This window comes from Eulemur rufifrons, chromosome 25, assembly GCF_041146395.1.
Source record: "Eulemur rufifrons isolate Redbay chromosome 25, OSU_ERuf_1, whole genome shotgun sequence".
Classification (NCBI taxonomy): Eukaryota; Metazoa; Chordata; class Mammalia; order Primates; family Lemuridae; genus Eulemur; species Eulemur rufifrons.
The window spans coordinates 6,712,802-6,726,989 of record NC_091007.1 but is presented as its reverse complement, the minus strand read 5'-3'; the positions used below and the strand labels follow the sequence as shown (position 1 = coordinate 6,726,989).

At 38.4% G+C, this 14,188-nt stretch overlaps 1 protein-coding gene across 16 annotated transcripts in view; it reads left to right on the top strand.

Moving 5' to 3' along the window:
- The window catches only part of PARD3 (par-3 family cell polarity regulator), a 565,900-nt gene that overhangs the window by 261,637 nt on the left and 290,075 nt on the right, over nucleotides 1-14,188 (top strand). For 14 of the 16 annotated variants that reach the window (XM_069458877.1, XM_069458876.1, XM_069458871.1 and 11 more), the window contains exon 5: nucleotides 13,264-13,395. The exons of the other annotated variants lie outside the window; for them this stretch is intronic. In XM_069458877.1, the coding sequence (XP_069314978.1) occupies nucleotides 13,264-13,395 (132 nt within the window). The remainder of the gene's footprint in view (nucleotides 1-13,263; nucleotides 13,396-14,188) is intronic. 16 annotated transcript variants of the gene reach the window in all.

Sequence of the window (14,188 nt, the reverse complement as noted above, 5' to 3'; positions counted from 1 at the left end):
AAAAAGTAAAGTACTTACGATGCATAGAGTACTGTGGGAGGCCTAGGTGGCACATGGTGGCGGGTGGGTTTAGAAACCAAGCAGCTGGTCCTGTTCCTGAGATCCAGAAGTTACTGTCCTACTATACAGCCTAACGGTTCTGTTTGAGCGCGCATCAGAATTACTTGTGGACTTTGAAGAGATGAAACACATATATACCAACAGGTTCCTTTACCCACTTCAGGAAATTTGTGCTGTGTGCGCCTGTGCGTGTGTGTGTTTAAAGAGCCTCAGGTCTAGCTGAAAAGGGAAAGCATGCTTGCTCCTTTAACAGCGGGCAAACGGTAGTACAGTCCTGCATGGCTTAATGATCATGGTATGTTTTAAGAAATGCATTGTTAGGAGATTGCATGGTTCCGTGCACGTCAGAGGGTACTTGCACAAATCTGTTTCTTTGTGAATCCCCTCCAACTTAGTTCAAAGTGCATTTGAATACATGAGGTTAAGATGGCAAATTCCCAGTATCTGAACATACAAAGTCTCCAGTTTCAATTCAGACACATAGTAGCTCCAGAGTATTTGCATTCAGATTAAAATCTTTAATGAATTATTCTAAGAACTTCTTTCTAAACTTAGAAGAAAAAAATCTCACACTTTGAATAGAAAGAAATGAGAGATGACAAAGACATAATTAAGAAATGTCTACTTTCTGTTTTATTTTTGTTTGTTTGTTTTTTAAGACAGTCTCACTCTGTTGCCCGGGCTAGAGTGCCGTGGCGTCAGCCTAGCTCATAGCAACCTCAAACTCCTGGGCTCAAGCAATCCTCCTGCCTCAGCCTCCCGAGTAGCTGGGACTACAGGCACGCACCACCATGCCCGGCTAACTTTATGTACACATATATATATATATATATGTATATATTTAGTTGTCCATATAATTTCTTTCTATTTTTAGTAGAGACGGGGTCTCGCTCTTGCTCAGGCTGGTCTACTTTCTGTTTCATTGAAAGAAAGAAAATGTTTGTAGTTGATAATACAGACAGTATATACAGGATGTCCCAAAAGTCTCCATACAAAGGAAAAATTTTGTAATGAATATTTTGTAAATAAAGGTACATTTAGCTACGATTTCCCATTTTCCCTATGTATGGCAACTTTTGGGACATCCTATATTAACAGTTAACATTACATCCTACTCCATGCTTTTCTAAAATAGCTTCTTACTCTTTTGATTATTTATTATAAACTGGTAGTCTACATTTACCTATTTCTCTGCTCCCTCATAAACCTTATTGTCTTCTTGGTTTCCACTTGTCCTCATTTATTCTTTCTTATGTGTAAGCCCAGTGGTCATACTGGTGTATTTTATTTTTAAATACTATTTTATTTTTAAAGGGATAAACTGGTAAACTTGACCAGTTGGCTATTGAGAAAAAGTTGTCTGTCTTTTAGTGATCTGTGAGCCACGTGTGGCTGCCAGCATTACAGTAACCATCCTGAGCCTCAGAGAATGAGCTGAGATGGTGCTTTGAAGCCCTGCTCCCCCTGTGACAGACCTATAGTGATGTTGAATTTTCTGTGGCATTAGTGTGGAGGGAGAGATCCAGCTGCGACCTAGATCTTAGCCTATTCTCCTGCAGCATTTGTACTTCCTGTCAAAGGTCTCTAAAACAGTACGTTTTACCCTTTTATTTTGCATATTAAAAGATCTTAACTTGAAAGCAGTGCATTTTTGGACTCTCCACCAATGATAGTTAGAATCATTTCTATGGTAGACTGACTTCAGGTGCAAAGCTCGCCTAGTCTGAGTTGTTAATAACCTAGCCTCATCTATTTCTGTGCCACATTTAAGAATATAATCTGCCTTCGTATGCTTTAAATATTATAATTTGTGTTCCAAGTTGTTAAAATCCCAAGGTGCTATTGAGAAAATTTTTCTTTGAGCCTGGATGTGATATTTTTAGAGTTCACAAACCACTTGGGGAGTATAAATCCCCAATAAAATCAGGAATCCTTATTGAGCACCTTCAAAGTTGCACATAGTGTGGAGGGAAATGAATATGTTACACCTGTTTTTCTTGTCTTACGGGAGAGGACCAGGAAATATCATTTATTAACTTACATTGAACAAAAGTTCACATACCCTGTTTACACTTAAAAGTATTTTGGCCCCATTTCATCTTCTTAAAGGTGGTTTCTGTTTCCAGTTTTTGACAGTTTAACTTTATAGACCTACCTGTTTTGAGTTGTGAGGTTAGATCTCGTCACTTCCAGTCCCGTCATGAACAAGAAGAATATCAAATGGATTGTGCTGGGCACTAGGGGGCTCGGTGTTGGCCTCTCAGCTGCTCTGGCTTTCGGCATCCTTGGTTTTAATTTGCATGTATTCCACGTGCCATTGTGGCCTGTGCTGCCTTTGGGGCAGTTCACTCCAGTCAAGGTTTTCGGCCATTTGGGACTAGAAATGGTTTCCGTCTATCCCATCTCTAAGGCATATCTGGTTTTGAGGTTTCGTTGTTTTCATGTAACGGTAGCCAAATTGTGTTCAATACTTGCTAGGCCCGGGCACTGTGCCGTGTTTGGTGTGTTCCATGTTACCTCTCATTTAAGCATCCTTTGAAGTTCAGATACTGCTGCTATTCCCATCTTACTGATGAGCAGGTAGAGCCTTGGAGAGTTTAAATAACTCACCTAATCATTAACACAGCTGTTAAATGACAAAGTTGTGATATGAACATGCTGAGTTCTCCTAGCTGGATTCTTCTACTTCTGTCTGTAATTTTTGTTGGGGCATCTTCTTGCAATAGCTGCTTTATGTCCACGTTAGATCGTTCAGGTTTTTTTTCCCAAGGTTGGGGACGAGGTTTCAACAGGAATGACTCAAAAATTTTCTGAATCACATTTTTAAAAATCATAATTTTTCAGTCACAAATGAAGGACAAAGCTAGTTTCCTTGTATATTAATATTCTATTCAGAGAACATGCTCTTTCCACTCATGGAATTGGGGAGAGGGGTTTAATTGTTAACAGTTTGTGCTGTTAATTATGCTCAACGCTTCCCCTGCGGAGATGTAATTCTTCAGAAAAGTCAGTATGGTTATATGAGAGGTAATATGTAGGATAAGATTAATGATAAGTGAAAACAAACACTTGTTATATTTTCAAAAATGTATCTGTGGAGATGGTTTAGCTGAAGCGACACTTCCAAAGTGACGGGGAAAGTGAAGCTGAGGCAAAGCCGTGGCGGACTGTCCGGGGCTGTCACAGAGCTCGCCCAGTTCTTCCGGTAAGCCGTCCAGTCCGGGGACGTTTTGGTTATGGACTGAAAATGGAAGAACAGAGTGCTAATATTTTACAGTGACAGACTGGTTATACATGATGCAAGTATCTTGATGTTTAAATTTGAGTCATTTCTTTAAATATTTTATATATGTATGTATATATGCACACATTCCGTTTTGTTTTGGGTTTTTTTTTTTTTTTTTTTTTTTGAGACAGAGTCTCACTCTGTCACCCCAGTTAGAGTGCAGTGGTGTCGTCGTAGCTCCCAGCAACCTCAAACTCCTGGGCTCAAGCAATCCTCCTGCCTGTGCCTCCCAGAGTTCTAGGATTACGACATGAGCCACTGTGCCCAGCCCTAAGTTTTCTATTTTTTCTAGAGACGGGATCTGGCTTTTGCTCTGGCTCGTCTTGATCTCCTATCCTCAAGTGATCCTCCCACCTCGGCCACACATTACTTTTTAAATTAAAGTGAAAAATATTTAGGTAGATAAACATATAAAAGTTTCGTGATACACATTTAGATAATGTGTAAGACTGTAGGTATTTTGGAATCGGGCAACTACCGTATTTCTTTTTCTTTCTCTCTCTCTGGCATCTGTTCCCTCCTCCTCTTGGTATTATGCAAAGTGCTCTTGTTGCAAAATGCTATTGTTACTTACAATTTTAGTTCTGAGACATACACATTTAGAGTTGTGTATTTTTGAAAGAACATGAAATGTTGGGTATGTAATTCTTGCCTTCAAAGTAAAGGAGTATATAGCACTTTCTAAAATGTTTTTAGGCTGTTTCAGATTTAAATTTGTTTTTCTGAGTGAAGCAGCATTAGTCAAATGTTGCTCTTCATGTTTGCTGTCTTGTAAGAGCATGAGTCAGCCTCTTAAACATTCAGTCTGACCTGAGATGTTTAAGTTTCCTTGGTTTCTCATACACTCACCCCTCTGTGTTGAAGGAGTGTAGGTCAGAAACGATGGTCCCGTTTTCTCTGTCCTGACGTTTACTTGGTAGTGCAATGGTGGTGGCTGTAGGAGAATTCAGGGGCCATGCTGAGTTGTATGAAGTTCTGTGCAAGAAATAAGATGGGATCTGCTGTGACTGCTGCTTCCTGTTTGCCTCTGTTCTTTAGTTACCCAGAATCCAAGAGGAGACAACATTTCTGTAGCAAAAAATAAAAATAAAATAAAATAAAATTGCCTCTTCATGTATCTCCTCCCCACCCTTTTCTGCATGTTTTCATAGGATGAAGAAGATCATCCCAGGGATACCTGGAAAGCAATCCTTGCAATCTAAAACCACTTTAAGGCGAGATTTTACTTACGAGTATTCTTAAGACTGAGTAGTTTTTGTCAATACAAATACAAATACAATTTCTAATACAAATACAATTTCTAATTGAAGATGATATAATTGGTTCAAATTCAGGGGATACTTTCCCATGGGAAGGTATCATTGTGTAGGAATGGCTAGATATCAGAAATTATTGTCATTGCCCATGTAAGTTGTGGTTCCTGGTTAGATCAAGAGTGGGAGGTTGGAAATGTTGTTTCTTGGAAATTGAGTAGAAATTGGACATGGAGGTGGGTAGGGATAACCATGGGCACTCTTTTTTTTTTTTTTTTTTTTTTTAGACAGTGTCTTGCTTTGTCACCCAGGCTAAAATGCAGTGTGGAGTGATCATGGCTCACTGCAGCCTCCAACTCCAGGGCTCAAGGGATCCTCCTGCCTCTGCCTCCCAAGGTGCTGGGATCACAGGCATGAGCCACCGCACCCAGCCTTGTTGTTCATCTTAATCTCCACAAAGTATTTGTCTTATGCTTTTGGATCCGTGTTTTCTTCTTTCATAAACCAAAAGGTCAAACTGGCTGTTCTCTAGCGTGTTCCTTCTACTTTAAAATTCTGTATCTAAATTTTTTTCGTCGTCTGCACTGTTTAATTGGATTAAGAACAGCTGGGAAAACGGGTTCAAACAAGTAGCCTGGATGAGGCTCAGTTTTGCTGCTAATCTTTGTCTTTGCATTGAATTCCCTGATCCCCTCCATGAACAGATCGGAGGGCTTCAGAGAAATCTGTGTCCTTTTTTTTTTTTTTTTTTTTTTTTTTTAAAGCTTTTCCTTCCTGCATCTCCATGAGAGATTCTGACCAACCCTTTTTGGTATTGGATCCCTTTGTGTTCACAGCCTGTTGCAGATCCACACTCCTGGGATTATTTTTCTTGTATGAAGACTGTTAACAGGGTGCTGGCTAGATGGAGGTCGTGAGTTAAAACTAAAATGTTACGCTTCTGGTTTTGTCACTGTATCGACCTGAAGGGTTTGATGTGAGGCAGGAAACTTATTTGCAAATTTAATTGTAGTCCTCAAATGTGTGCTTCTGTGGTTAGGCTTCCAACATGGAATTTTTCTTTGGCATATTCAGCATTCTTGAGTTTCTCACTGAATTAAATGTAATTTTATGATCTGGAAGCTCTTGAGAACATATCATAAAGACTGGAAAAGGTATTATCCCATATGGACAGTGACAGTTCAGTTTTCAGGCCAGAATGAGTTTTTAAGAACTGTGGACGGGCCGGAGGTGGTGGCTCACGCCTATAACCCCAGCACTTTGGGAGGCTGAGGCAGAGGAGGATCCCTTGAGGCTGGAAGTTTGAGATCAGCCTGGAAAATACAGTGAGACTCCATCTAAAAAATTTTTTAAAAAATTAGCCAGTTGTGGTGGCATGTGCCTATAGTCCCGGCCACCTGGGAGGCAGAGCAAGGAGAATTGCTTGAGCCCAGTTCAAGGCTGCAGTCCGTTGTGATTGTACCACTGCACTTTAGCCTGGGTGACAGAGTGAGTCCCTTTCTTAAAAAAAAAAAAAAGAAAAAAGTATAGATGATACTTTTATCATTTCAAAGAAAAAAGAAGCTAGTAAAATTATTTGATGATGTACATGTTAGGAGATTTTAATTTGAGCATTCTTACTTTGCTTGGATAAATTATTTTTAATTTTTGTTCACTTAAACTCAGTTAACATGAAAATTAAAATAGACATTTAAAATTAAAGTTTATTATTCTTGCAATTTGAGCTAATGAGGTGCTATGGTAAATGTTTTACCATTCAGAATCTCTGGATGTTGAGCATTTCATGTTTAAATTTGTAAAAAGTTAGAGTTTCAGTTTAGCTAGTGTCTCTTACTGCAGACTCTGCTGCAGTTCAGTAGACTATAAGCTGTCACTAATGACCTCAATTTGGTTGTTTTGACAAAATGTGGGTGTTTTAGGTTCCTCTCTGTCTTGCGGCAGTTCTGTGGGAAAGGTTTATAAAGACCATTTCCTTTGTCTGCTTTGCACCTCTCATTAATAGTTACTACTAACGTGGGGACAATGTAATATAGCAAAGTGACAAAGTTGCACTTGTACCCTATGAATAGATACAAACAAAACATAAATGGGGAAAAAAAGAATGTGGGGAAACCTATCATGAAAAATGAAAATGAGACGTACCCACCAGTACATCTATGTAAATACCGTCTCAGCACTGTGTGCCAGTATTTATGCTCATTTGTGTCCTGGATACTGGCTTAGGAATTACAGATGATCTAGAAAAGAGTTCTTGACCTCACTTGCACTGCATTAGGCATGATAACATAGGAAGTCGGTTACCATGGATTTCAAATATTGCTTTTTAGCTAATTTACTATACTTCAGAATAGCCATGCACCCAGGGTAAATGATGATGAATACTGTGTTTGGAATAAAACCCAAAGTTTCCTTATTGTTAAAATATGTCTTAATAGGCATGTGATGGATTTAAAGTGATAGCAACTGCCAGACTTTCTACCTTCGTTTACAAGTTGGTTATTGAACCTGATTTTTTCGTATGTGTTCATTTTCCCCTCCTTCTCTCCCTCCCCCCTCTATTTTCATTTACTTTTTAGAGGATGATTTGAAGGTCCGAAAAGTACATTGATAACAATCCTATTTACAGACTATTTTATAGCTGTTGTCTCCTCATAAGCTTTAGCCTTGGCATTGATTCCAAAGTCATGGTCTGGTATAGCCATTGGGAGGCACAGAAGATAAACTCTGGCCCCAAAGACAGGAACGAGTTTGCTATGTTAAGTCAACAGTGTGATTACTGATGGTTTTAGCAAGCTTCACGTAATTTTTTTCCCTAAATTCATCCTAAGCCATAATTACTAATTTCACTCCAGTCTCACAATTCCAGGTTAGATATCCTGGAAATAGTTCCCTTTGTTTTTTGTGTATCACTTCTCGGAGAAATGATTAAGCAGAAAATCGAAATCTCTTTTATTACAGTTGCAGAGCTAAAAAAAATGTTACTACGTTAAAATCTTAATACCACATGGGAATATCTGAAACCATGTGATTTGTAGAGTGTGTAAAAATGAAATTTATATGTGTTGAGTATTTTCTATTTCAAAGTATGACACGTTTCCTCAAGATTTTTAAAAAAGACATTTGGAATTTTTGCACCGAAGCAAAGTGGAAATGGAATTGGGTTTGCTATGCTAGCATAGACATGTGTATTACTTCTGTAATGTTCCTGAAACAGTCCTGATTTCTGCAACATAGAGATGTAGGCTTGCCAAGAAATTAGACTATCGGCTAAATAGCTGTTTCTGGTAGATAAAGCCTTGGAGTCGCAGCTTAGTATGCCAGGAATAAGCTCTGCCCCAGGGCCTTGGGTGGGTTCTTTGTGATTTCTTTTTATTGAATTGTGATTGCCTTGGGGAGCGATGAAGAGGAGAGAGGACACTTACTTCCCCTACCCTGGAAGAGGTTTACTCCGTAACCAGGATACATGGTACCAGGGAAGCAGCAAGTTAATATGCATTTCCCGGCGTGGATGGCTTTTTGACACCTGATGATGTGGCAGTACATTTAGATGATAAGGAAAATCCCCGGGCACAGCAGGAACATCTGTTTCCTTCCAGGCAAGTAAGAGTTTCCCACCCAGCACAAAGCTGCGTGGCTGTTTGGGACAGCCTCGTAAGTGGAGGATTAAAGTTATAATTAAAAAAAGTAATTCCTTATGCTATTTTCCTTATATAATCTTTTAGATAAAATAATGGCTTTAGTAAATTGTTTCTTGCCATCTGCAAATTGAATAGTCATTAGAATTTTTACATATTGGTACTACTGATGGATTTTTTTTTATAAGTCTAAAAAAATAGATTTCTGTTTGGTTTTTGTTTTCTTTTCCCCAGGGAAGAAGCAAAGTTCAACATTTCTGTTTTTGCTTTGACATTCACCAATGCAGAATGGAGGTGTTAAATTGATCAGGAAATGAAATTGATTTAAAATCACACTCTCCAATTTATTGAAGCTCTAACTTGTTGCAAAAATATTAATGGCAACAAATTTGATGGCTTGGTTTTCCATTTTGGTTATGAAATACAACTTTTGAAAATATTTGATTTTAAAAATTTGACTTTTCGTGGTTGTAGTTTAATGCATAAATGACTGTGTATAGTCTTTGTATAAAGTTAAGACCACCATAATTTAAAAGTATTTATACTAAAACAAATATTTTCAAATGGAAAGTAGAATGCACTGTATATATTTCAGTGGGAAACAGTGTAACATCCAAGCGTATATTGTGATAAAGAAAATACATTGCCCCTTATGATGTTTATTGATGTGTTCATATTATAAATATATAATCAGAGCTTTATAGGACTGGCTTGCACTCGATCCACACTTCAGACAGGATTGTAAAGAAGACTGTGGCTGACATGCTAATAGTACCTGCATGGTGCTCTCAGCAAAATAATGTATTTTAAACATTCTTTACTTAATTGATAATGATTTAAGATTGCTGTAAATCACTGGACTTTTCATACCTTAAACATGAAATATATGATTTCATTGTTTACCATGAATTAGGAACTTTTATGAGGGGTGAATGTCAGTTTTATTTTTCTTACACATTCCCTCCTCAAAGTTCGTTCTACAAATATAAAATTATAGGATTCTTCAGGTGCAGTGTAAAAGGACAGACCTTTTGATCTGTAGCCATTATCTCCCTTAATAAGATTATTCTGCGTTCCTTGGCTGCATGAATTACATGCCATAATTGACTTCAATGGAGAAATAACACACTGTTTTTCAGATGCAATTGGAAATAATCACATTTGCCTTGGACTTTGTATGCTGTAGGTGGGACATGAAATTGAAATAGACATGTAACAATGGCATACACCTTTTAGTATAAATCTAAAAATACAGGCATTATATTTCAGTGAAGATACATTTTACTGAAGTTTATCTTGACAGCTCTTTAAAGCAGTCCCTAAACAATTTTGAAAACAACTCATCAAAGTGATCTTGTAAAATTCCAGGATTCTGAAATCATGCAAAATAGGAAACGTGTAAAAAAGTATTCAGCCAAAACCTATCCACGTTGGAATAGGCCATTGTGTTAAGTGCTCGCGTGTAAAGAATAACGGTGATCTCTTCTGCCCAGGCTTCCTTGTAATAGTGGAAAGAACAGTTTAAAAAATTAACTAAATTATAAGTTAGAACTGTAATTAAAGGAAAATTAGAATATAGTGGTAACAAAAACCACGACGTGATTATTTCTATTGAGAATCAGGGAATGAATGCTCTGCAGAGAAAGCAACATTTGAATTGGGCTTAAGAACTTAAGGGTTTCTCCACAAGAAGTGTTACTGGAATTCCAGTCTCAAAGATGAGCCAGAGCGAAGGTGAAGAGATGTGTGTGGTACCGTAAATACAATTGTCCCAAAGTTCCTCTGGTCTACCTACAGGTGTAAAGTGACCAGCGTATGTTTTAGAAGAGTCCTGTGCCAGGAAGTGGTGTAGGACATTGTTAGGGTAAGCTTGAGCCTGTGTGTAGTTAGAAGGCCACTGTTACAGTGTCAGGGGAGAGATAAGTTGATCCTGAGCTAGGGTTATCGCCAAGGAGTGGAATCTTGGCAACAACCCCCCCGCCCCCCGAAAAACAAAAAACTTTGAATGAAGAAGATCTAGCAACTGTGGGGGTTGAAGAGAAGAGGGAAGAGATAAAGGATATGTTTGTGCGTGGTCCATGAGTTGATATAGGAGGTGAGTTTTTCAGGTATCTTTGGGACTCCTTATTGGAAATCTATGTCATAAATTCAGGAAAACGTTTAGGGCCGCTGACCTGTGCCTAGAAGTTGTCAGGGTGATAGAAGGTTTTAAAATTATGCATTTCCTGAGCTTGTCAAGAGACAGTAGTAAGCAGTACATAGATAGAGCCACTGAAGCCATTTATGGGAAGTGGGGCATTGAGAGAGATTCAGAAGCAACACACAAGTTCCAGTAGCATACTGGATTCTAGACACACAACAATTGAGAATTTGGTGGTGTCCGATCTCTTCATTTTAAAGGTAGATTTTTTTTTTTCAAGTGACAGTTTGTCACTATGCAAACACCTAGTTCCCTGTCAACTTTTCATCTAACAGTTTTAGTATCCATTGATGATCTTTGCCTGAATTATTTCATGAGGAGTTGAAAGTGCTGATCTTTCTAATTCTGTTTATTCTACTTCCATTATTTGTCATTCTTCTGAAAACACAAGCTTCCTCTCATCCACTGGCACTGTTCGTTTCTCTGAAATACAATTTCTACTGAGAAAACAGGGTAGATTTTTAATTATTAATACTTTGTTTAATTATTCATTTTCTAAGTAAGGAGTTGGTGTAGTAATGATGCAAATGGTGGAAGATGTGTGTAGAGGCCAGGTGAGGACAGGAGAAGTCGGTCATGTGCAAGGCAGGGAGAGAAGCGTTTGGAGAAACCAGACATGCTGACTCCTTGATCTCAGGCTTGCATCCTCCGGATCTTAGAAAAAATAAATTTCGATTATTTAAGCCAAAAAAAAAAAAAAAAAAGCCAGGTCCCTACCAGTGACAGCTTTGAGATCCGCGACGTAAAAATGGTACTCGGGGTTCAGAACACTTTCCATCCTTCTTCTCTTTGTGGGCATTTAAGTTTCTGCCACTAATAAATTTATCTACCCTTGACTTACTTGAATTTCTTGTCAGGGTATTTGTGGACTGTCATGTGAAACAAGATTTCTTTTCCTTTTTTGCAAGTTGTCAGGTGAGGCTGAGTATTTTGACCCTTAGTTTCTTCGTTTGCTCTGTTCTTTTCCTTCGACTTGGTCCATGTCTCCTCCTCAACATTTCCCTGTTCTTACGAGCAAGGCCAGCCCCTGATCCCTGGGCGTGGAACAGTGTCCTTCCTCCTGCCACCATTGTTCTTGCACCTGTGGTATGCACCATCACAGCTTTCTCTAGCTGCGGCGACCAGACCTGTATGCTTTTTTTAAATAAAAAATACTTGCTGCAGAAGTTTAATCCTGCTACTGCTTTTTAAAGGATTTTTTTTAATTTTTTGCAGGTTAACTCTTGGAAGAATATAACGTTTCATGTTAAAATTTATATTGTTAAATGTCTGTCGGGGTTTTTTTGTTTGTTTCTGTATGTGACAATATTGACATAGATCCAAGACGATTAATTCATTTTTAAGTTTTATTCCCTGATGGAACTCAGGAAGAGAAATATTAAATAGTATCCTGGTTCTACAACAGAGGTCTATACAATGCATACCTATTATGTTGCACTTTTTTGTTGCTACATTTGTATTTGGTGCTCATATAGCTTTAAAAAATGAAGAATAAGAATCAGTCAATCATGTATATAATATTTACAGCCAGACTACTCTTAACAGAGTTACTAAAGGGAATATTTTGTTACTTCTCTTAATTTGGCATGCTGATTGCTGATTTAAGTGGGTCCAACTGGAGGTGACATTTTTAATTTGTTCTTGTAGGAGATAATTTAGATTTAGTTATTAAATTAAAAAGTTTGATTTTCCTACTTTATCCTAGTGTTCTCATTTCTTTTCAGATTATTGAAATTAAATTTTATAGCTCAAAAGCCCAAGCAAGTTGTTTCAATTTGTTATTTGAAAGAAACATCCAGTAGCATTTGGTTGTTCGGGGGAGTATTAGAAACTTAGTTAGTTGATTAATACATGTATTTTTTGAGACAGGGTCTCGCTCTGTCACCTGGGCTGGAGTGCAGTGGCATCATCATAGCTCACAGCAACCTTAAACTGCTGGGTTCAGGCGATCCTCCTGCCTCAGCCTCCTGAGTTGCTGGGCCTGCAGGCATGCGCCACCACACCCAGCTAATTTTTTTAATAGTTTGTAGAGACAGGTCTCACTGTGTTGTCCAGGCTGGTCTCGAATTCGTGGCCCCAAATGATCCTCCTGCCTCGGCCTCCCAAAGTGCAAGGGTTACAGGTGGGAGCCACCATGGCCGGCCTGGTTGACACATATTTGTTTACGTAAAGACATCCCTTGTCATAACCATGTCAGAGTGAACAATTATGTATGTATATTATGGACCAGATATTTTGATGTGCCATTATTCCTTGATATTTGAGTTAATGCTGACGACTAGCTAGTCAAGTAAGTAACAGAACAACCTGGAAAATCTTAAGTCTCTTAAGGAAAGTCAGAAATCTACAAGGATCCAAAGAAAGGAGCAAGTTTATTAATCTTCCTTGTTTTCAGTATGCTTGGTGAATTATGGAAGATACCTCACAATATAATGATGAGATTGGAAAGAAGAAGAAAAGAGAAAATGCCCTGAATGAGAGAGAGTTAAAGTCTTGTTATAGAAGTATTTTCCACTTTTTGGTGCATATACTTGGCCTGGGGGATGGATTTGGACAGGAGCGCAAAGTATGATGTGGTGTTTATTGTGTGCATACATGTGTGGCCACCTTTCCTGCTAAAGTCGTTAGATTTCCCTCTCTTGGGCACATGACTGTAATTCTGAGGTCTCATCTGGGTGGAATGTCCTCACTCAGCTGTTTTGTTGTAGACTTGGAAAAGTATTTTAAATGTGTGGAATCATTTTTCTGCTACTTTTGAAAAGCCAGGTGCACCATTGATTTGCAAGGTCCAGTTTTTTACAAGATGCCTTTTTGTTTCTTTTCAAATAGAAAGATGAAAACTACAGAAGCCTCCCACGGGATACTAGTAACTGGTCTAACCAATTTCAGAGAGACAATGCTCGCTCGTCTCTGAGTGCCAGTCACCCGATGGTGGACAAGTGGCTGGAGAAGCAAGAACAGGTAACATACGTGAACTGTTACACTCGTGTCCTTGGTGTAGCATTCTCCCCTGTGCCCCAGAAGATGTCTCTCCCATCACAATGATGATGAAAAGTAAAATTATTCTAACAAACTTTAGTTAAGTACGGTTGTATGTCAGAATTCCTTGATCAAAGATTTCTTATAAGGGGTTATAAATATTTGCAGTAGATTGTAAAGTATCATAACGTTAGAGTTTGTAGCATTGCAGAGGCCACTGGCGTTTGGCGGTGAATAATGCCGTTAGTGAGTTAGACGTTCAAGGCTCTTCTCTTTCTCGATAGACAGTACGTCACCCATCCGAAGAGGCAAATTAAAACTTAACATGATACCTGACTTCACTTTATGAGAGAAGTATATTCTCTGCTATTGTTTCAGCATTTAGATGAAGGCATTTTGTCAGCTTTGGGCACTTATCCCTTCGTAAATGTCAAGGACCTGTTTTAGGTTTATAAGTTTTTAGAGTTGACTAGTTCACTCTGCAGGGCAGCCACCTACAATCCATGAAATCAGAGTTGTTTACCACTCAGTAGAAATAAGTGCTTCCTGTCTTGGGAAGAACGACTATTTATAAAGTTTTTAGAGAAGCCCTCGCTTCATGTGAAGACTAAGAATTTATCCAGTAAGTTAATTCTTCAGTGTTATTTTTTTTAACATCTTAATTGTTTGTTATTTAGTCATAGTGGTGTGTTTGTTTTTCCATTTTTTGCTTTTCAGTTTTGTTTTTTTGTGGGGGGGGATCTCGGTGTTTTCTTTGTCATTTTAATAGTTTTTC